Raw genomic sequence first — 20755 nt, forward strand, 5'->3', positions numbered from 1 at the left:
ACCCATCAGGATACAATGGGATCAGCGTTGTTGTCCCCACTTTTACAGCCCAAGAAACTGAGGCTCCTGATACCCAGGATCACATATGCCAACACCGTAAAATGCTCAGAAAGGCATCGACACAGGATAAGCATTCAATAGACGTTAACTAGCTTTACTTAATACCCTTCTTTCTACTCCACCACACCCCATTTACAGCCAGGTTGGACCTCTTTCTACAAGAGAAATGGAATAAATTTGTGCAGAAGTTCCATATAGGCAATGAAATTATCTCTGGTGACAAAGTCCTCATTTAAACTACAGTTTAACACTAGTTACTACCAAATACAGTCCCTCGGGAGTTCTGAGTGACCCAAAACCTACTTCCTGGACTTTAAGATGAGCTTTTAGTTTCTTTAAAATCAGAAAGTGTCTTAAAACCAGATTCAATGAAATACGGTAACAATCTTTTTACTGTGTCCTGTGATAGGTATTTTATATGCATTTTAGCACTTAACTTCCAAACCTCTTATTATTATATATCTGCTGTTACGTCCATTTTAAAGATAGAGAAGTCAGGGCACAGAGAGGTTAAGAGGTCACACAGTGAATGGTGAACAGTATAAGAGTAACCCCAAAGCAAGCAGTACCCTAGATTTCAATTTCAGTTGACTTCGCCGGCTAACAGTTCAATTTTATGCAAAAACCACAACTTCAAATGGAAAAACATAAATTAAAACAACCACAAAAACCAGACAAATGGAGGCTCAGCAGGCCTTGTAGCTCGTCCACGTTACACAGAGGGTATCAGAGCCAAAATCCATGGCCGATCTGTCTTCAAAGCGCGATCTACTTCCACCAAACCACACTACCACCGACACGTGGTAAGGGGCAGTACAAAGATCTGTCGAATTAATAACGCCTCAAAACAAAGTTGACAATAAGAAGGTAAAAATGGAAAACACAGATAAAATGGGAAAAGCAGACCATTTGCAGGAAACAAAAAACTCAAGTTTTCAAGGCAGGGCATTCACGGTGAGCCAAGGCGCTGGGACAAAGTTTGCGCGGGTACCGCCGGACTCCCGGGCTGCCCGGCGCGGAGTCTTTAACGGAGATGGTTCGCAAGGAGTCGGCCTCGGATCCTGGCAGCCTCCTGGCTTCCCTCCCGACCGCCAGTAACACGGCCAGGGAACACCGGCGACGACCGGGGGTCAGTCGCCTTTCCCTTCTGGGCTGATGGCTTAAAATACACATAAACACAAGTCCCCAGACGGTCCGCGGCCTCTCCGTGGGACCGGAGCTCGCTGCCCGCGGCCGGTCCGGAAGCTATGCACCTGGGGACAGGAGCACCTCCGAGTCGCAGCTCGGCGCCGAAAAGCACCCACCTCCCGCGGCCGGCCCAGTCCAAGACCTTGGCCCCTACAGCCCGGCCTAGGCCCGCCCCAGGCGGGGCTAGGGGCGGCGAGGCTGGCGGGCGCCCCTCAGGCCGCGCGGGTGAGCAGCGGGAGCCGGCGCCGGGCATTTCCTCTTCCTCCCTACGCGCGGCGCGGCGGCGGCGGCGGCGGCCAGGCCGAGGCTGGGCACGGGCGCCCGATCGCGGCCTGCTGGCTAGCGCGGGCAAGCGCCGCGCCCCGAGCCGCCGTCGCCGCGCCGCCCCCGTCACGACCGCCGGCCGCGGGGCCTCCGGGCGGCTGGGCCCGGCGAGGGCAGCGAGAGGCGGGGCTGGCGTGCGGGCGGCTGAAGGAGGCGGAGGAGGAGGAAGAGGAGGAGGCGGCGGCGGCCGGGAGCCGGGGGAGAGGGGCGGGGGGTGGGCCGGGGGAGGGGAGGAGCGGGATTTGCGGAGCGCCGCGCCGCTGCCGGGAGCCGGCAGGCCCGAGAGTGACCGGAGTCACGGCGGGCGCCGGCGGAGCCGCGGCGTCGGACCCGCCTCCTGGAGGAGCTCAGCCCCGACCAGGCCCGGCCCCATTCCCGCCCCGCGCCGCCTCCCCGCCGCCGCCGCCGCCGCCGCCGCCGCGGGAGCGCTCCCTTGCCCACCCCGCCCCCGCGGCCGAGCCCGGGAGTCGAGTGGGAGTCGGCCGGCCGGCGCGGGCAGCGCCGGGACCCCGCGGGGGACACTGCAGCCGGAGCCCGGGAGGGGCCGCGCCGCCACCGTCTGAACTAGGATGTCCCGACATGAAGGTGAGAGGAGCCCCCGCCCCCACCCGCACCGCCCGGGCCTCGGCCTACCCCGCCCGGGCCCGGCGCGGCAGAGGGCGGCCAGGAAGCGGCGGAGACTTTGGCCGAGCCCGAGCCGGGCCCGAGGCGCTGGACCCGGGAGTGAGCGAGCGAGGGCGGAGAGCCGCTGCGCCGCTGCCGCCACGGCCGCGGCCCTTAGCTGGGCCTGGTGCTGGAGGCGGGGCGGCCCGGGCGGCCGGAGGGTTTGCACTGTCATGGGGCGGGGGGGGAGGGGAGGCGGCGGGGCCCGTTACCGGCGGGAGCTCGGCCCTCGGGACTGATACCGGACGCCGAGGCCCGCCCGGCCGGTTCAGGAGCCGCGGGCCCCAGCGCGGCCTAGCGCTCCCGTCGCCCCGGAAGAGCCCGGTGTGGTCGCAGAGCCGGGCCGCGGGCGGCAGCAGGAGGCAAAAGAGCCGGTCCGGGACCCGGCAGGCGCGTCCGGTCGCCGGGAGACGACGGCGAGTGTCCCCGCCTGCGGGCGACCGCGGGGCTGGCGGGAAGGCTCTGCGGCCAGGGGACGGGAAGCCCTCGCCGCCTGGAGCCCGCCCCAGCCTCGCGGCTAGGCCTCGGCGCGTCCCTGGGCTCGGGTAACCAAGTTCCCGGGGTGGATCCGACCCCGCCGCAGCAAGCAAACTCCCTGCTCAGTCACCCAGGCAGAGCAGGGCTCGCTTCCCGCCGGCCCCGGTGCCCTCGCCGGCATGTGCTGCCTACCAGACAAGGTTTTGGAAAATGACGATGGTGAGGTCTATTCATGGTCGGGGGTCGTTTTGGACCTTGTTATGCGATTTAAAAACACGATTGGAGTACAGTTGCAAATAAGCAGACTGCTCTAAGCCCAGTCCCAGGGCACAAAGAGACAAATGTTTAGGGTCGAGGCTTTGAGCTGGTAAGAAATAAGTTAACTTTAATTTACTGCCATATGGTTTAGAAAAGGGAGGAGGGGGTTGTGTTTTCTTTGTTTCACTACTGCAGGTTTTTGGATAAAAAGTGTTAAGAGTCTTGGCGGAAAGTTTGCCCTGTTAAGGTTAATACAAGATTGTAGAAGTGGCTTGAAAGTTTGTGTACTCACGATTTTAAAATCCTGTATAGGTGATGTAGGAGTGGAGAAAGTTTAGTGAGTCAGTTTAGTGTGTGCTTCGCACTGTGGGAAAGATATTCTTTGGGAAATACAGACCTTAGAATTTTAAGGCTGAAAAACTCAGATTGATTAAAATTGTATTTAGAACAAGTTTCAAAATTCGCATTACTAATTACAGCGTTGAAATTGACTCAACATTCTGTGTTCAACGATTCTGTATTTTAAAAGTTACAAAACTAATATGAAATATACTATATTTTCTTCGCAAAGCATTTACTGAGTACTTACTGTGTTCAAGTGTTGGACATTTTGAAATAATGAGGTACCTAGCCTAATAGAAAGGAACACGCAAGTGGGAAGCTGTGCCTCTTTTCCCACTTTGGCTGCTTCATGGAAATGTATCCTTATCTCTGTAATTTTAAGAACTTGTAATTAAAGTTATAATCAGATTTCAATTTGGGATATTAAAGTTTATCTTAAACTGTAGTCCTGTGTACACTGACCACTTTCAAGACAAAACAAAAGTGAGCAATGGCTGCAGGCTTTCTTAACGCTTCAAAACTGGGAGAGTTAAAGTTACAGAATCACAGCCATGGAAGAGTGTTTCAGACGCATTCTCCTTGGTCTAAGAAAGCACACAGATAGTTCCAGAGGAGCATTCTAATTGAAGTGTCCTGGGAAGAAAATTCCTTCACCCCCCCGTGCTCTGTTGGAGTAATTAAAATCTCATATTTGGGACATTCTTGAATGTAACGTACATTCTGTAATTTAAACCCATTTCCCCCCATTTGGTCCTGTGCAAAGGTGTGTGGTTATGAAACTTCTGTTACCTTTTAGTTACTTGAATATTACTGAACCTCAGCACACTAGTAGCACACCTTTCCTAGTAACTTACGTTAATGTCAGAAAATAGAACATACCTAATGAAAAAGGACCATACCTAAATACACCTGTTGAAGACTTACAGTACAATATTTCATAAGTGATTATCTTTCAGGGGTCTAGTTTATGGTCTGAGACAGGAATAGCAGTCTCATGAATCACACTTAACTCATTAGATATCTGTTTTGTGGAATATTAGTTCAGACTCATTATTGTCATCAGTACGACTTTGACTTATCAGCAAATACAGGGTATGGCAACCTTGCTGTTCTTTTCTTATCTTTCCCTTTTTTGGGCCAACGAATCCCATTTCTTTCAGCATTTCTTTCTTTCAGCATTTCTTTCTTTCTTTTTTTTGATGGAGTCTCACTCTGTCACCAGGTTGGAGTGCAGTGGCGCCATCTCGGCTCACTGCAACCTCCGCCTCCCGGGTTCTAGTCATTCTCCTGCCTCAGCCTCCCAAGTAGCTGGGATTACAGGCGCCCGCCACCACGCCCATCTAATTTTTGTATTTTTAGGGGAGACGGGGTTTCACCATGTTGGTCAGGCTGGTCTCAAATTCCTGACCTCAGGTGATGCACCTGCCTTGGCCTCCCAAAGTGCTGGAATTACAGGTGTGAGCCACCGCACCTGGCCTCAGTATTTCTTTAGTGGTGTGATTTTTCCTCTCTCAGTCATCTGTCCACCTCCAAATTCTCTGTAGTTCTCATTTCCTTTCACACTCTCATTTCAGTAGTGTGACCCCAAGTTGTATGTAATAGTCTGGTAAAAGGTTTGAACAAGCCTATCATGTTGTACTTGCCTGGTGCTTCCTTTTCAGGGCCTTGTGTGTGCAAGTAATATGTTTCTTTGTCTTTGTACCCACCCTAATGAATTACACTAAATCCTATTATTTTACTAATGTAACTTTGGACAACACAGTCCTGAGATGGACACCTGTCAGGCTTGAAGGCTGAACCTTGTGAAGCAGTGCCTCTGAGAAAGGCAGTGCAACCAGGAGCATAGAGAAATGCTCTAGTCCAGGGGTCAGCATGCTGCTTCTGTAAAGGGCCAGGTAGCAAACATTGCAGGCTTAGCGAGCTATAATAGTACGAAAGCAACTGTAGACAACATGTAATTGAATTAGCATGGCTCTGTTCCAATTAAAACTTTATTTGTGGACACTGACATTTTAATTTCATACAATTTTTTTTTTTTTGAGACAGAGTCTTGCTCTGTTGCCCAGGCTGGAGTGCAGTGGCATGATCTTGGCTCACTACATCCTCCTCCTCCTGGATTCAAGTGATTCTCCTGCCTCAGCCTCCCAAGTAGCTGGGATTACAGGCACCCACCACTGCGCCTGGCTAATTTTTGTGTTTTGTTTAGTAGACATGGGATTTCACCATGTTGGCCAGGGTGGTCTCAAACTCCTGACCTTGTGATCCACCTGCCTCGGCCTCCCAACGTGCTGGGATTACATGTGTGAGCCACCGCGCCTGGCCGAATTTCGTATAATTTTCATGTATCATGAAATATGATTTGTCATTTGACACCCCCAGCATTCAAAAATACAAATAACCATTCTTAACTTTTGGGCTGTATAAAAGCTGGTGGTGGGCCGGGCGCGGTGGATCACGCCTGTAATCCCAACACTTTGGGAGGCCGAGGCGGGTGGATCACCTTAGGTCAGGAGTTCAAGACCAACCTGGCCAAAATGGTGAAACCCTGTCTCTACTAAAAATACAATAATTAGCTGGGTGTGGTGGTAGGCGCCTGTACTTCCAGCTACTCAGGAGGCTGAGGCAGAGAATTGCTTGAACCCAGGAGGCGGAGGTTGCAGTGAGCTGAGGTCATGCCACTGCACTCCAGCCTGGGCAACAGAGTGAGACACCGTCTCCAAAACAAACAAACAAAAAAAATGGTGGTGGTTGGATTTGGCCTGAGGGCTGTAGTTTGCCTTACCTTACCTCTGCCCTAGACTGCCGCTTTAGAGAGTTGATAGAGCTTGAACTGTCAAGAGTCTAGAAGGGGCCCAGTTGGCTTGGTATTCCATCATTTCCTTTGGGTGATGGGAAATGAGTTCACAGACTGAACCAGCTCCTCTGTACGTCACTTTTCAGCAGCACCATGTGGAATGGAAATAATTGTTCCTCACGAGTGGGCAACAGGCTCCCCACCCTCCAGACCCTTAATGGAGATGGCAGTACTCTATATTTTTCCTGTTTGCCCGTTACTACTTTTCCAGGGAGAATTCCAGGGCCACTTTTAACTCACTTTGTGGTGTTCCTGTCATGTTAACGTTTTGTAGACTTTAGTGCCCAGTCACTTTATCTTCACCCTACCAACACTGTCTAGTTCACAGTGAACCCAATCATTTTTTATCTTGATGTATTTTTTAAAATGTGTCACTGCCATACTTTCAAATACATTTAAAATGTAAGTATGTTATTCAGAGTTTAAAATCTACTTTTAAAGCTTTCCAAATAAAAAAAGCAACTTATCAAATTGCTCACTGCTTATTAGCTAAAATGAAATTATGAATGTTCTTGAATAGATTAGAGCCTCGTTGATTACCTGGATCTTGGTACACGTGTCGCCTTAAATCATTCAACGTTTCAGTCACTACTATGTGTAAGGCAGTCTGCTAGGTTCCAAGGAATGTGGGGCTAAGTGAATGAGATGCAGCTCCTTACCTTAAGTCTGGCGAGGAAGATGCATTTTTTATCTAACTTCCACAGTGCAGTGTGAAACATGGCATAAGGAAGGGGTAAACATTGATGACAAAGTAATTACCAACTTTTCTCCTACTAATTTTGTCAAATTTCACAGAGGTACTCTACTGTGATTCTAGCACTTTTTTCTTGAGTGCCTTCTTAACTCCCTTTTTTTTTTTTTTTTTTTTAAGACAGAGTCTCACTCTGTCGCCCAGGCTGGAATGCAGTGGTGTGATCTTGTCTCACTACAACCTCCGCCTCCCGGGTTTGAGTGATTCTCTTGCCTCAGTCTCCCAAGTAACTGGGATTATAGGTGCCTGCCACTATGCCTGGCTAATTTTTCTATTTTTAGTGGAGACAGGGTTTCACCACGTTGGCCAGGCTGGTCTCGAACTCCTGATCACAAGTGACCCACCCACCTCGGCCTCCTAAAGTGCTGGGATTACCAGTGTGAGCCACTGCACCCAGCACCTTCTTCACTCTTTCTGGGCCACTTTTGATTTTCGGTAAAGTTGTTTGAGATTTCAAGCCGGTTGCAGTGATGTGCACATGTAGTCCCAGGTACTTGGGAGGCTGAGAGACCCTATCACTTTTAAAAAAAAAGAGAGAGATTTAAAATAGAGTCCTTATCTTTATCTGATTTATAATTTCCCTAGCTTTTTGAAGATTTTCATATGTAAAAATGATAGTGGATAAATGAGCAGGTGGTCATGTTGTTGTGCTGTTCTCAGAAGTATCTGATACTATTTATTTTTAAAATGTAAAATACAAGACTACGTAAGCCATTAATCTAGTTAGTCCCAACTTTTTTTTGTTTTTATTTTTTAATTGGCAAAAATTGTATATATTTCTCGTGTATAACGTGATGTTTTGAAATATGTATATTTTGCAGAATGGCAGCTCCAACTTTTTGAAAGTTGTACCACTTTTTTCTTAGTAGATTCTAATTTTCTCTCGCTCTCTTTTTTTTTTTTTTTTTGAGACGGAGTCTCTCTCTGTTGCCCAGGCTAGAATAGAGTACATTGGTGGGATCTTGGCTCACTGCAACCTCCACCTCCCAGGCTCAAGTGATCCTCCTATCTCAGCCTCCCATAGTGTTGGGATTACAGGTGTGAGCCATTGCTCCCAGCCTTAATTTTCTCTTCTCAAAACATGTTATCTGCCACTGAAGCACACATATAGACAGAAATAATTTGGTTTTAGAATTTGGGGACTGCAGAGCCAACATTGGTAATTAGCATGTGATTTTAATGCAGTGCCTTTTGCCTCCCTGTAGAAATGTAAATGGACTCCCACTGATAAGATCCTTACCATCAGATCTTCTTATAACTTATTTTACTTTAACTATAATCTATTAAAATGTTATGACATTTTTAAGCCTTTTTCAGTTGGTTTTCTGTTTTTGAGACAGGGGTCTCTGTCGCCCATGCTGCACGCGAGCACAGCCTGCTGCAGCATTGACCTCCCAGGCTCAAACAGTCCTCCCACTTCAGCCTCCGAAGCAGGTGGGACCACAGGTGTGCACCCCACACCCGGCTATTTTTTTTTTTCTTTTTTGCAGAGACTGGATCTTCCACTATTGCCTAGGCTGGTCTCAAACTACTGGGCTCAAGTGATTCTCCCACTTCAGCTCTCAAGAGTGCTGGGATTATAGGTGTGAGCTGCCATGCGCAGCAACTTTTTCAGTTTCAATAAATCGTAAATTATATTTACCTTGACTTTCAATGGAGAATGTATAAGAATGTAAATTTATGGAAAAATGAATCACATTTTAATTTCTGGGGTCTTTGATTTCATGATTTCATTTAAAGTTCATTTTGGAGCTCATTTTCCCGTATTTTTACATTCATGTTTAAGTTAAAATGTAGCAAAACATGACTACATGTTCTTCTTTCAAATTGGGAACTTAATTTGGAAGAATTTCCTTTTGGTCTGAGGATTTTAAGATGTATTAGCAGCAATCTTTTTTTTTTTTCCTTACTCTTGTTCCCCAGGCTGGAGTGCAATGGTGCGATCTCGACTCACCGCAATCTACGCCTCCTGGGTTCAAGTAATTCTCCTGCCTCAACCTCCTGAGTAGCTAGGATTACAGGCATACGCCACCTTACCCAGCTAATTTTGTATTTTTAGTAGATACGGGTTTCTCCATGTTGGTCAGGCTGGTCTTGAACTCCCGACCTCAGGTAATCCACCCACCTCGGCATCCCAAAGTGCTGGGATTACAGGCATGAGCCACTGCGCCCAGCCTCAGCAGCAATCTTGTAAGATGGTAACTTTTTCACAGTAGGAGCTTATGAAACTTATGATGTGAAATATCTAAACAGATCCCTTCATATTAAGCTTTGCAACCTTTTTAAAAGAAATCCCCGCATCATAACTTACTTTTCAAAATATCAACTTTATGAGATCTACGATATATATTTGCCTAGGTTTTTTGTTTTTTGGTTTTTGAGTTTTTTTGAGACAGAGTCTCACTTTGTCGTCCAGGCTGGAGTGCAGTGGCATGATCTCGGCTTACTGCAACCTCCATCTCCCAGGTTCAAGCAATTCTCCTGCCTCAGCCTCCCAAGTAGCTGCAATTACAGGCATGTACCACCATGCCTGGCTAATTTGTGTTTGTTTTTTGAGGTGGAGTTTTGCTCTTGTTGCCCAGGCTGGAGTGCAATGGCGCAATCTCAGCTCTCCGCAACCTCCACCTCCCGGGTTCAAGCGATTCTCCTGCCTCAGCCTCCTGAGTATCTGGGATTACAGGCCTGCACCACCATGCCTGGCTAATTTTGTATTTTTATAGAGACAGGGTTTCTCCATATTGGTCAGGCTGGTCTCGAACTCCCGACCTCAGGTGATCCACCTGCCTCAGCCTCCCAAAGTGCTGGGATACAGGTGTGAGCCACCACGCCTGGCCATGTTTTTTCTGTTTTTTAAACTAGAAGTTCCAAAAGTTTTTAGTGAAGGCTAAGGTGTCATTGAATTACCATAGAAATAATGTTTTTTAAATCACTTTATGGGCTGGGCATGTGGCTCATGCCTGTAATCCCAGCACTTCGGGAGGCCAAGATGGGTGGATCACCTGAGGTCAGGATTTTGAGACCAGCCTGGCCAACATAGTGAAACCCTGTCTCTACCAAAAATACAAAAAAATAGCCAGACGTGGTGGCAGGTGCCTGTAATCCCAGCTACTTGGGAGGCTGAGACAGGAGAATCTCTTGAACCCAGGAGGTGGAGGTTGCAGTGAGCCGAGATGGCCCATTGCACTCCAGCCTGGGCAACAAGAGCGAAACTGTCTTAAAAAAAAGAAAAAAAAATCACCTTATAAATATTGCTGTGGGGCTACTTTTATGAATATGGACTCAAAGCATTCCCTAACTGCATATATTCATAAAAGTTAAAAGTAGAATGCTGTTCCTAATAAGTCTTTGTTTATAGAAGATTAATTTTTTTTTAATTAATTTTAGTGTTGCGCTGAGGACCATGATGTTTTCCATTTCCTTAAAATGATACAGTATTTTTTTTTTCAGTCTTTGAAGTTATTCATTAAAGTTGAGGAAAGAACCTGTAAGCAGTATACAGATCAGAGCATCTTAAAATGTGGTAATTTTTTGTTTTGTTTTGTTTTGAGACCGAGTTTCACTCTCGTTGTCCAGGCTGGAATGCAATAGAGTGATCTTGGCTCATCGCAACCTCTGCCTCCTGGGTTCAAGTGTTTCTTCTGCCTCAGCCTCCCGAGTAGCTGGGATTACAGGCATGCGTCACCACGCCCGGCTAATTTTGTATTTTTTTTTCTTTCTTTCTTTTTTTAGTAGAAATGGAGTTTCTTCATGTTGGTCAGGCAGGTTTTGAACTCCTGACCCCAGGTGATCTGCCCGCCTCAGCCTCCCAAGTACTGGGATTACAGGTGTGAGCCACCATGCCCAGCCGGTTATTTTTATATATTAGCCATGTCTTGATTTATGTTAAAGATCTGGGGTAAGGCAGACAGTTTCCTAAGGGAACATATTACCTAGATGACATGGGAAGGAAGTGAGGAGCCAGGAAAAGATAGGCTGTTCTTGGGTTGGTAAGGACCAGCGGCCAGGTGGGTGTCGGCAGAGGAAAGACAGGCAGGGTGGGTATGAAGCTTGGAAATGGATCTGTAGCTACGGGATATTGGAAACAGAAAACCAGCTCTCATGCTTGATGGAATGTCTTGAGAGCTGGGTACCAGGAAGTGAAAACTCTGCCCAATGAAATGAACAAGAGATGAATTGCCTTGTTAAGCACCTCCCACCGTTCCCTCTCTGCTACATCCCTGATGGTCCTCTTGGTGTTTGTTAATCATGATAACTGCCTATAGAATTGTTTTTAGTTGTTGGCTCTCTGAGTTGTAGCAAAGTAGAATTATGAGTCCATCCAATTCATATACACAGTCAATTAGCCTCATCTCTTTTTGTTTTTTGTCTTGAGGCAGAGTCTCACTCTGTCACCCAGACTGGAGTGCAGTGACATAAACAGGGCTTACTGCAGCCTCAACCTCTGGGCTTAAGTGATCCTCCTACCTCAGCCTCCCAAGTAGCTGGGACTACACCTGAATAATTTTTAAAATTTTTGTAGAGATAGGGTCTCATTGTGTCATCCAGGCTGGTCTTGAACTCCTGGGCTCAAACGATACTCCTGCCTCAGCTTTACAAAGTGCTGGGATTATAGGTGTGAAGCACCACACCTGGCCTAGTCTCATCTCTTGTATGGCCACAGTGCCAGCCAGCAGTCCATCAAACTTTGCCAGTGACCACAGGTATGGGCGAAGAGGTATGGATGGATCCCTGTAAATTGATCACTGCTACTAGAAAAAAAAAACAAAAAACTGAAATCAGAAGAGTGGGTCAGTTGTGTTACCTTCAGCTAGAAGGGACAGCAGAAGAATAAGTGGATGAAGCATCTTGATATCATGACTAATTAAGTTTGCACATTATCTTCTGTTGAATTTTAATGTGTGTTTTGTTTTTTTTTTTTTTTTTGCTCTGTTGCTGGTACTCGGTGCCAGTGTCATGAATATCAGCTTTTTCTGTAGTAAGAGGGTTTTCATTAGGAGAGTCACTTCTTAGAGTACTAGGTAGATGAGTTGACTTGGAACAGTTATAGGTGTATTTGATTATTTATTATTTGGTTATGACTTTTATTGTTCCTTTAAGACTCTGTCGTCCTCCTACTCAGCAAAGTAAAGGGTCTCTCCAGTAGCACTTCTGTCTTATTCACCAGGCTTTAAAAAAATTTTTTTTTGAGATGGAGTCTCGCTCTGTCAGCCAGGCTGGAGTTCAGTACTGCAATATCGGCTCACTACAGCCTCCACCTCCTGGGTTCAAATGATTCTCCTGCCTCAACCTCCTGAGCAGCTGCGATTACAGGTGCCTTCTACCACACCCAGCTAATTTTTGTATTTTTTAAAATAGAGACAGTTTCACCATGTTGTCCAGGGTGGTCTCGAACCTCTGACCTCAATTGGTCCTCCTGCCTCAGCCTCCCAATGCGCTGGGATTACAGGCGTGAGCCGCTGCGCCTGGCGATTCCTCACAGATTTGTAATTATGTTTTGATACTTAGAAAAGAGCTAAAGGGATTAAACATTTATTTTTGTGTTCATTGTAGTTTTTTGCATTATGGGTTTTTGTGAATGGTTAGATAACTAACAACTACTGGGGTGAATAGCTGGACCCTACTGTTACTGTTCCACCAGTATTCTTCTTTGGTGTGCTCTGTGGTTGTAAAGGTTTGGCAGTGTGAGCAGAGAAGTTTTCTAAATTAGGAGTTAAGGATGTTGAAGTAGAGCAGACAGGGATTATATAAAGGAGTTATAAAGGAGTTACAGATGTGTTCCTTCTTTTCTTTTCTTTTCTTTTTTTTTTTTGAGACAGAGTCTTGCTGTGTCGCCCAGGCTGGAGTGCAGTGGCGCAGTCTCGGCTCACTGCAACCTTCGCCTCCTGGGTTCAAGTGATTCTCCTGCCTCAGCATCCCGAGTAGCTAGGATTACAGGCATGCACCACCACGCCCTAATTTTTGTATTTTTAGTAGAGACAGGGTTTCATTATGTTGGCCAGGCTGGTCTTGGACTCCTGACCTCAGGTGATCTACCTGTCTCTGCCTCCCAAAGTGCTGGGATTACAGGCTGAGCCACCACATCCGGCCCTTCTTTTTTATAATAATGAAATACATGCTGGGAGTTGAGGATGGCTGGATGATGAATGGGAACCCAGGTAGTTTTCGTATTCAGAGATCTTGATGTTTAGTCTGACACTATTAGGGATTTGTATGTAGTTAATTGCGGTTCTAAGTCAATGTAAATTATACAGTGTGTTTGTATGGCTCTACATATGAATACACATAGTGGTCGCAGAGGTGGGACTGATTTTCTCTTCTCTAGAAAAATGGTGATAAGAACATCAAGTGACAGTGGATGAGAAATACAAGTATTCCTATATTACACCAGTATCAATTCCTATATTACACTCAGTATCTTCATTCTGAGTCAGACATACTGTATATTTTCATGTTTTTTTGTTATTCTAGATCATTTTCTACAAGTTTTTTAAAAGCTACCAGTGGAAAAGAGATAGCAAATCTACTTGCAGAATTGGGGTAGACCATTGCTATCCATTAGAAATCTAATGTAAGCCACATACATAATCTTAAATTCCCTGGTAGCCACATTTTTAAAAAAGAGGTGAAATTAATAATGAAATAACAACCCAATATATCCAGAATACTATTTCAACATGTAACTGACATAGAATTGTTTATGATATATTTACATTTTTTTCTAACAAAGTCTTAATTTTTTTTTTTAAGAGACAGGGTCTCACTCTGTTGCCCAGGCTGGAGTGTGGGGGTGTGATCGTACCTCACTGCAACCTTGACCTCCCAGCCTCAAGAGATTCTCCCACCTCAACCTCCCGAGTAGATGGGACTGCAGACCTGCGCCACCACACCTGGCTAACTTTTGTTTTGTTTTGTTTGTTTGTTTGAGACAGAGTTTCGATCTTGTTGCCCAGGGTGGAGTACAATGGCCCAATCTCAGCTCACTGCAACCTCCACCTCCTGGGTTCAAGCAATTCTCCTGCCTCAGCCTTCTGAAGTAGCTGGGATTACAGGCGCCTGCCACCATGCCCATACTAAAAATACAAAATAAGCTGGGTGTGGTGGCGCATGCCTGTAATCCTAGCTACTCGGGAGGCTGAGGCAGGATAATTCCTTGAAACCGGGATCGGATGTTGCAGTGAGCCAAGATGGTACCATCGCACTCCAATCCAGCTGGGCAACAAGAGCAAAACTCCATCGCAAAAAAAAGAAAGAAACTTCTATTGTTTATTTATTTTGTGAAATTGGGGCCTTACTATGTTGCCCAGGATGTCCGCAAACTCCTGGGCTCAATCCTCTTGCCTCAGCCTCCCAAAGTGTTGGGATTACAAGCATGAGCCACCATGGCTGGCCAAAGTATGGGCTGCTTTAGGTAGGGTGGTCAGGAAAAGACTGTCTGAAGATGGACGTTTAAGAAAAACCTTAGTTAAATGAGAGAGATTTAAAGGAAAAAAATGGCTGGGCATGGTGGCTCATACCTGTAATCCCAGCACTTTGGGAGGCCGAGGCAGGCAGATCATGAGGTCAGGAGATCAAGACCATCCTGGCTAACATGGTGAAACCTCATCTCTACTAAAAATACAAAAAATTAGCTGGGCGTGGTGGCGGGCGCCTGTAGTCCCAGCTACTTGGGAGGCTGAGGCAGGAGAATGGCGTGAACCCAGGGGATGAAGCTTGCAGTGAGCCGAGATCACAACACTGCACTCCAGTCTGGGCAACGCAGCAAGACTCCATCTCAAAAATAATAATAATAATAAATAAAGGGAAAAAATATGACTGAGGATACAGCAAGTGTAGAGGTCCGGAAATTGGAATGTTCTTGGAACAGCACAGAGGCCGTGTGGCTGGAGGGCAATGGTTCAGGTGGAAAGGGGTAGGAAGTGAAGTTAGCGTAGTTGGAGCCAGATCTTGCACACCGTTGCATTGTAGGCTGTATTGAGGACTGTTGAACTGTGAATGCTTTGAGAAACACATTTCGGAAGCCCTGCTTCTACAGAAAGGTCTTTTTGACTAAATAAATGGCAGAGGGTGGAAAGTAAATACTCAGTTTGTGTCCCAAACACCTCTAAGAACATTACTTTACAAACTTTCCCTACATTTACCATTATTTTAAGCTTTGTCTTTCTTGACCCCTATTACTCTATTTAACTGATGTTTCCTGAAGGGTGTGGGGTTTGATGGAAAGTGAATCTTTCTAGTTTGAATGTAAAAGCCTTGGGCCTGGCCGGCTGCGATTGGTGGCTGACACCTCTAATCTCAGCACTTTGGAAGGCCCAGGCAGGCGGCTCACGAGGTCAGGAGTTTGAGACCAGTCTGGCCAACATGATGAAACCCTATCTCTATTAAAAATACAAAAATTACCTGGACGTGGTGGCAGGCACCTGTAATCCCGGCTACTCAGGAGACTGAGGTAGGAGAATCGCTTCAAACCGGAAGGCGGAAGTTGCAGTGAGCCAAGATCGTGTCACTGCACTCCAGCCTGGGTGACAGAGCCAGACTCCATCTCAAGAAAAAAAAAAAAACAACAAAAAACCTTGGGCCTAGAAACTGGGTCATCTAAACTAGCAGCTCTCAAACTTTAAAAAAAAAAAACACGTGCTGAGCTGAGAAATATATTTTATGTTCTGATCCAGTAGTCACATACATATGTAATGAAGCAAGAGTAATGCAAAGTAGTACTTATCACTACTTTGAAACATATACCTTGTTTTCTATTCTGCTTAATTAAAAACCAAATACTAGTTATGTCCTTCTAGATCGATTTCACATTCTATTCATGGATTGTCACCTCCTATTGAAAAACACTGGCCTTGGATGTCAACCTAAAACTTTGGGTCCTTATGTGCAAGGTATTATGATAGGTACTATGAGGCATATAGAAAACTGTTAGAATTTTTACTCCTGAAGTATGTGGTATGACTGAAGCAATAAGGTCTAAGTATTTAAAATTAAATAGCCCTTGTATGACTGGGGCATTTAAAAGTGTCAACTCATTTACTACAAGTTCTGTAGTGTTGGCAAGTGGAATGAAGTGTTATTTGGGCGTCAGAGAAGAGATTTCCTTAGGGTGGCATTTAAACTCAAGACTTGAAGAAGTACTGTATTTTTATAGGATGAGTTGGGGGAAGGGGAGCTGCCAAGTGAGAGAATGTAGGAGGTAAAGTGCAGAACTAAGAAAACATGCAGTGTGTTGGAGAGAGGTAGGTGGGACAACAGTGAGGAGACCAGAGTTTCTGGAACAGAAGACTCCCATATGTTAGCAGTGGGAGTGAAGTATATTAGGGCCAGGCGCGGTGGCTCACACCTGTAATCCCAGTGCTTTGGGAGGCTGAGGTGGGTGGATCATGAGGTTAGGAGTTCGAGACCAGCCTGGCCAAGATGGTGAAACCCTGTCTCTACTAAAAATAAAAATAAAATAGCTGGGTGTGGTGGCGGGCGCCTGTAATCCCAGTTACTCGGAGGCTGAGGCAGGAGAATCGCTTGAACCTGGGAGGCAGAAGTTGCAGTGAGCCTGCACTCCAGACTGGGCGACAGAGTAAGACTCCATCTCAAAAAAGAAAAGAAAAAAAGGAAGGTTGATTGACTTACCTAAGGTTCCAGGGGACTCATTTGTTTGGACTTCAGTTCAATGCTAGTAGTCTGTTTTCTCATCTGTAAAAGAAGGACACTAATGCCTGTTTAGCTACTCTCTAAGGCTTTTGTCGAGATGAAATGCCAGTGCATGTTAGAAGGTTTTCTAAACTAGATAAAGCACTGCATAAATGTAAGGTGATGGTATTTTTTATCACGGTAGATAAGATAAGAAATGGAGGTGGGAGCAAGGTAGATAAGTGAAGGATTTTGATTGCAACATGAAGGTCAGTCTTGTTCTTTTCCCATACAGATTGTGGGATGGAAGAAGGAGTAGTGCATTAAAAGTTTTAAGCAGAGAAAAGGAACAATGAAAATTGGTATCATTTAAGAAGATTGGTATGGTAGTATGTGAGAGAGAGATTGGTGCCTGTGCCTGTGGCAGGGATACCTGTAGACATTTTTGCTGGAATGAGCTTGAGCTTGAAATAAAAAAGACCTGAGTTAGTCAATGGTCATAGGAACAGAAAGAAAAAAGATGCCTTAAGATAAAAGCTTGTTGTTGAGAGAGCAAGGAATAAGGTATAAATTGCAGGACAGCCAGCCAGAGTGCAGGAAGAATTGCAGGTTCTTCTAGTAAATTGGTCAGCTAGGAGGGGAGAGACAGGAAAAAATCTTTTTCAGCTTTTCATGTTTTGAATTTAAGGTGATGGTAGGCAACTAGACAGAAATCAGAAGTGGGAAATACTACTCTGGGGTTCAGGAAAGAGAAATTGGGATTTAAGAATTTCATAGCCTTCTACATTGAAGCCTGGGGATAGGCTAGATTTCTAAGGAAGAAGGCATAGAGAAGGGAGAAGTATGTTCATATTTAGAAGCAAGAGACAGAGGAGTCAGTCAGCCCAAACAGAGAGCTAAGAGGAGGACCCTGCTTGTGTATTGACTTGGAAGACATCTTTTATAGTATAATAGCTCTTGTCATGTGGGTGTTGACTGACTTGTCTGTTTCCTTAAAAATGTAGGCTTCTGCCGGGCGCAGTGACTCACGCCTGTAATGCCAGCACTTTGGGAGGCCGAGGTGGGCAGATCACCTGAGGTCGGGAGTTCGAGACCAGTCTGACCAACAAACATGGAGAAACACCGTCTCTACTAAAAAAAAAAAAAAATACAAAATTAGCTGGGTGTGGTGGCGCATGCCTGTAATCCCAGCTACTCGAGAGGCTGAGGCAGGAGAATCACTTGAACCTGGGAGGCAGAAATTGGGGTGAGCCAAAATTGCGCCACTGCACTCCAGCCTGGGCAACAAGGGCGAAACTCTGTCTCAAAAAAAAAAAAAAAAAAAAAATGTAGGCTTCTTGGGAATGGGAATGGGAAGTAGAGTAGATGAAGAGGCAGCAAGGGGAGAAACTAATATTAACCAAGCATCTGCTATATTAATATTTATTGAATGCTTACTACGTGCCAGGCACTGTTGTAAGCATTTCATGTGTACCAACTCATTTAATTCTCTAAACAGTCCTATGAGATATGTATCATTATCTCAGTTTTATAGATTAGGAAATTAATGCCCTGAGAAGTTAAGTACCTTGCCCAAGATGGCACAGTGTCTGAAGAGCTAGAACTCAAACCCAGGTCTGGGTTCTTAACCTTAAGCTCTGTACCAAGAACTTTTAGACTGGTTCTTACAGCAGAGACCTCAGTTTAATAAAGGCTTAAAATGTCAGATCAACCCAGCCAGGCATTTATTATTCCATTTTACAAATTAGGAAGTTGAGTTTCAGAGAGGTTAGGTTATTTGTCCTAGGTCCTATAGGTAGTAAGAGAGAAAGCCAGGATTTTAAATCAAACTCTATTAGAGACCAAAGCCCACGATCATTCATATTTAGCTGAGAAGCCATCTGACTGCTTTGAAGAACCAGATAGCAAACGTGGTTTTGGAGGCCACATGGTCTTGATTGCAATTACTCTACTCAGCTGTTGAGGTATGAAAGCAGCCATAAGACTGTGCATAAACAGATGAACATGGCTGTGATCTGGTAGATCTTTATGGGCACTGAGTTTGAATTTCATGTAATTTTCAGGCACCACCAAGTATTATTCTAAGTTCCCCCCACACCATCATTTAAAAATTTGTAAAAACCATTCTTAGCAGGTTGCACAAAACCAGATAGGGGACCAGATTTGTCCATGGGCCATAGCTTGCTGACCTTTGCTTTAATCGATTCTTCTAATATATATGTATTGAAAACTTACTTTGTGGAGATGTGCTGGGCACTGGTGACAAAATAACAAAGGGAGTTTCAGTCCTGTGAGACAGGTGATTATAATACAGTGTAGTAAGAACTGTAATAAATTTATATTTACCAGATATAGTAGAAAAAAACAGATACAGAGGCTCCATATTTTGGTGAATTTATAAAGGCATCTCAAAAAAGAATGATAGTTGATGGATTGCCAGGCTTGTGGTGTAGGGGGAAGGCGTAGATAGCATTGCTGAGGCAGAAAGGGAGGGACAAATGCCAGGAGATGAGCTTTGTCAAGAGGGTAGGGTGATGAGGAGTGAGTTTGTAGGTAATTTTAAGCCAGGGAGTAACATCTGATTTTTGTGCTCTGAAAGATAGCACTTTGGAGGATGGATCTGCAGGGAGGAAGGTATAGGAGGGAGACAGTTTGGTTACCACAAGAAAAGATCATTGCTGTAGAGGTGAATAAGAGGCATATCTGGTGATTGATTAGGCACAGAGATTGTGGAAGAAGGAAAAGTCTAAGAAACTTGCGTTTCTGGCTTGATTAATTGGGTATTGCCATTCATCATGATGCATATAGAGGACAGAGAAGCATGCTTTGAGGGTGGGTGCAGGAAGCAGGGAAAAGAGAAGGGACTTTGGTTTTGGCATGTTGGGTTTGAGGTACCTGAGGGACATCCAGGTAGAGATGTCCAGGGGGATTTGAACATGTGAACATGAGGTCTAGGCTAAGAGGTGTCCATTGTTGTAGAGTGATTGATTGCTCAGGGATGGTGAAAATACATGGATTGAGAAGATAAGGAAACTGAATTGAGCATTGAAGGAGCAGGAAAATAACTGAACAGCCTGGAGAGTGGGAGGACCAGGTGAGAGTATTGGTGTTGAAACTTAAGTGATGATTTTCCTGAAGAAGAATATGGTCAATAGCGCTACAGGAAGGTCAAGAAGATAAGGAATGCCGTGTTCATTGGCTTGAGCCATTGGAGTAGGGAAGGTTGTGGAACTTAATGAGCAGTTTCAAAGGAGTGGGCTGGACCCAGATTGCAATGTGTTAAATTCTGACTGAGCATGAGAAATTGAGGACACTACCCAAAGGTTTGGCTCTGAAGGGAAGGAGAAATGACAACAGCTGGAGGTATCTCTAGCACCTAGTGCATATTTTGGCACATAATAGAGACTGGGAAAATTCATTCATTCTACAAATACTGTGCCAGACACTATTACTGAAGCTAGGGATAGAGTAATGAAAGATAAGAGGAACTTCTTCTCACTCTGAAGCTTACATTTTAGTGGAGACTGGGGGTTGGGGAGTGGAGTAGAAATGAAACATCATTTTGGAAGGTGATAAATATTCTGAAGGAAATAAAGGAGAGTGAGAGAATAAGGATTGCATAACCTGGCTGGGTGCAGTAACTCACGCCTGTAATCTCAATACTTTGGGAGGCTGAGGTGGGAGGATTGCTTAAGCCCAGAAGTTAGACCAGCCTGGGCAACACAGGGAGACCCTGTCTCTATTTTAATCAAAAAAAAAAAAAAATTGCATAACCATGGAAGTCAGATGATTGGGGTGTGTGGCTGTTTTAGAAAGGATGGTCAGGGAAGGCCTTTTGAGGAGGTGACGTTGGAGCAAAGACTTCATTAAGTATAAAAGCCCTGAGTTGGAACACGGTAGGTTGGTTGAGGAACAACAGGGTGGTTGAAGCTGCTAGGCAAAGAAGAGTAGAGAAGATGAGGTAGGGATACTGGGCCCAGGTTATTTGGGACATTTTAGGCCATGGTGAGGAATTTGATTTTGATTCTTGCTCAAAACCCAGTGGATGGTTTTGAGCAAGTGACTGACTTAACCACTTGTGTTTGAGATCTTTCTAAGCTGCAGGGTGGAGTGAGGCAAGAGTATAAGGCAAGACTCCTAATTGGAAGGCTGCTTTGGTCAAAAGATGAAGATGTCTTTAGCTAGGGTGGAGGCATGACAGTGATGAGTAGTGG

At 45.5% G+C, this 20755-nt stretch overlaps 1 protein-coding gene across 3 annotated transcripts in view; it reads left to right on the forward strand.

The window, feature by feature from the left end:
- The first annotated feature begins 1794 nt into the window (after positions 1-1794).
- The window catches only part of KCMF1 (potassium channel modulatory factor 1), an 82754-nt gene continuing 63793 nt past the window's right edge, over positions 1795-20755 (forward strand). Inside the window, exon 1 of one of the 3 annotated variants that reach the window (XM_031655302.1) lies at positions 1795-2157. In XM_031655302.1, the coding sequence (XP_031511162.1) occupies positions 2142-2157 (16 nt within the window). In that variant the 5' untranslated portion in view covers positions 1795-2141. Of the gene's footprint in view, positions 2158-2741; positions 2932-20755 lie in introns of those variants that run through there. The other 2 variants (XM_009184530.3, XM_017947689.2) reach the window with 2 other exon arrangements.

This window comes from Papio anubis, chromosome 14, assembly GCF_008728515.1.
Source record: "Papio anubis isolate 15944 chromosome 14, Panubis1.0, whole genome shotgun sequence".
In the NCBI taxonomy this organism is placed as follows: domain Eukaryota; kingdom Metazoa; phylum Chordata; class Mammalia; order Primates; family Cercopithecidae; genus Papio; species Papio anubis.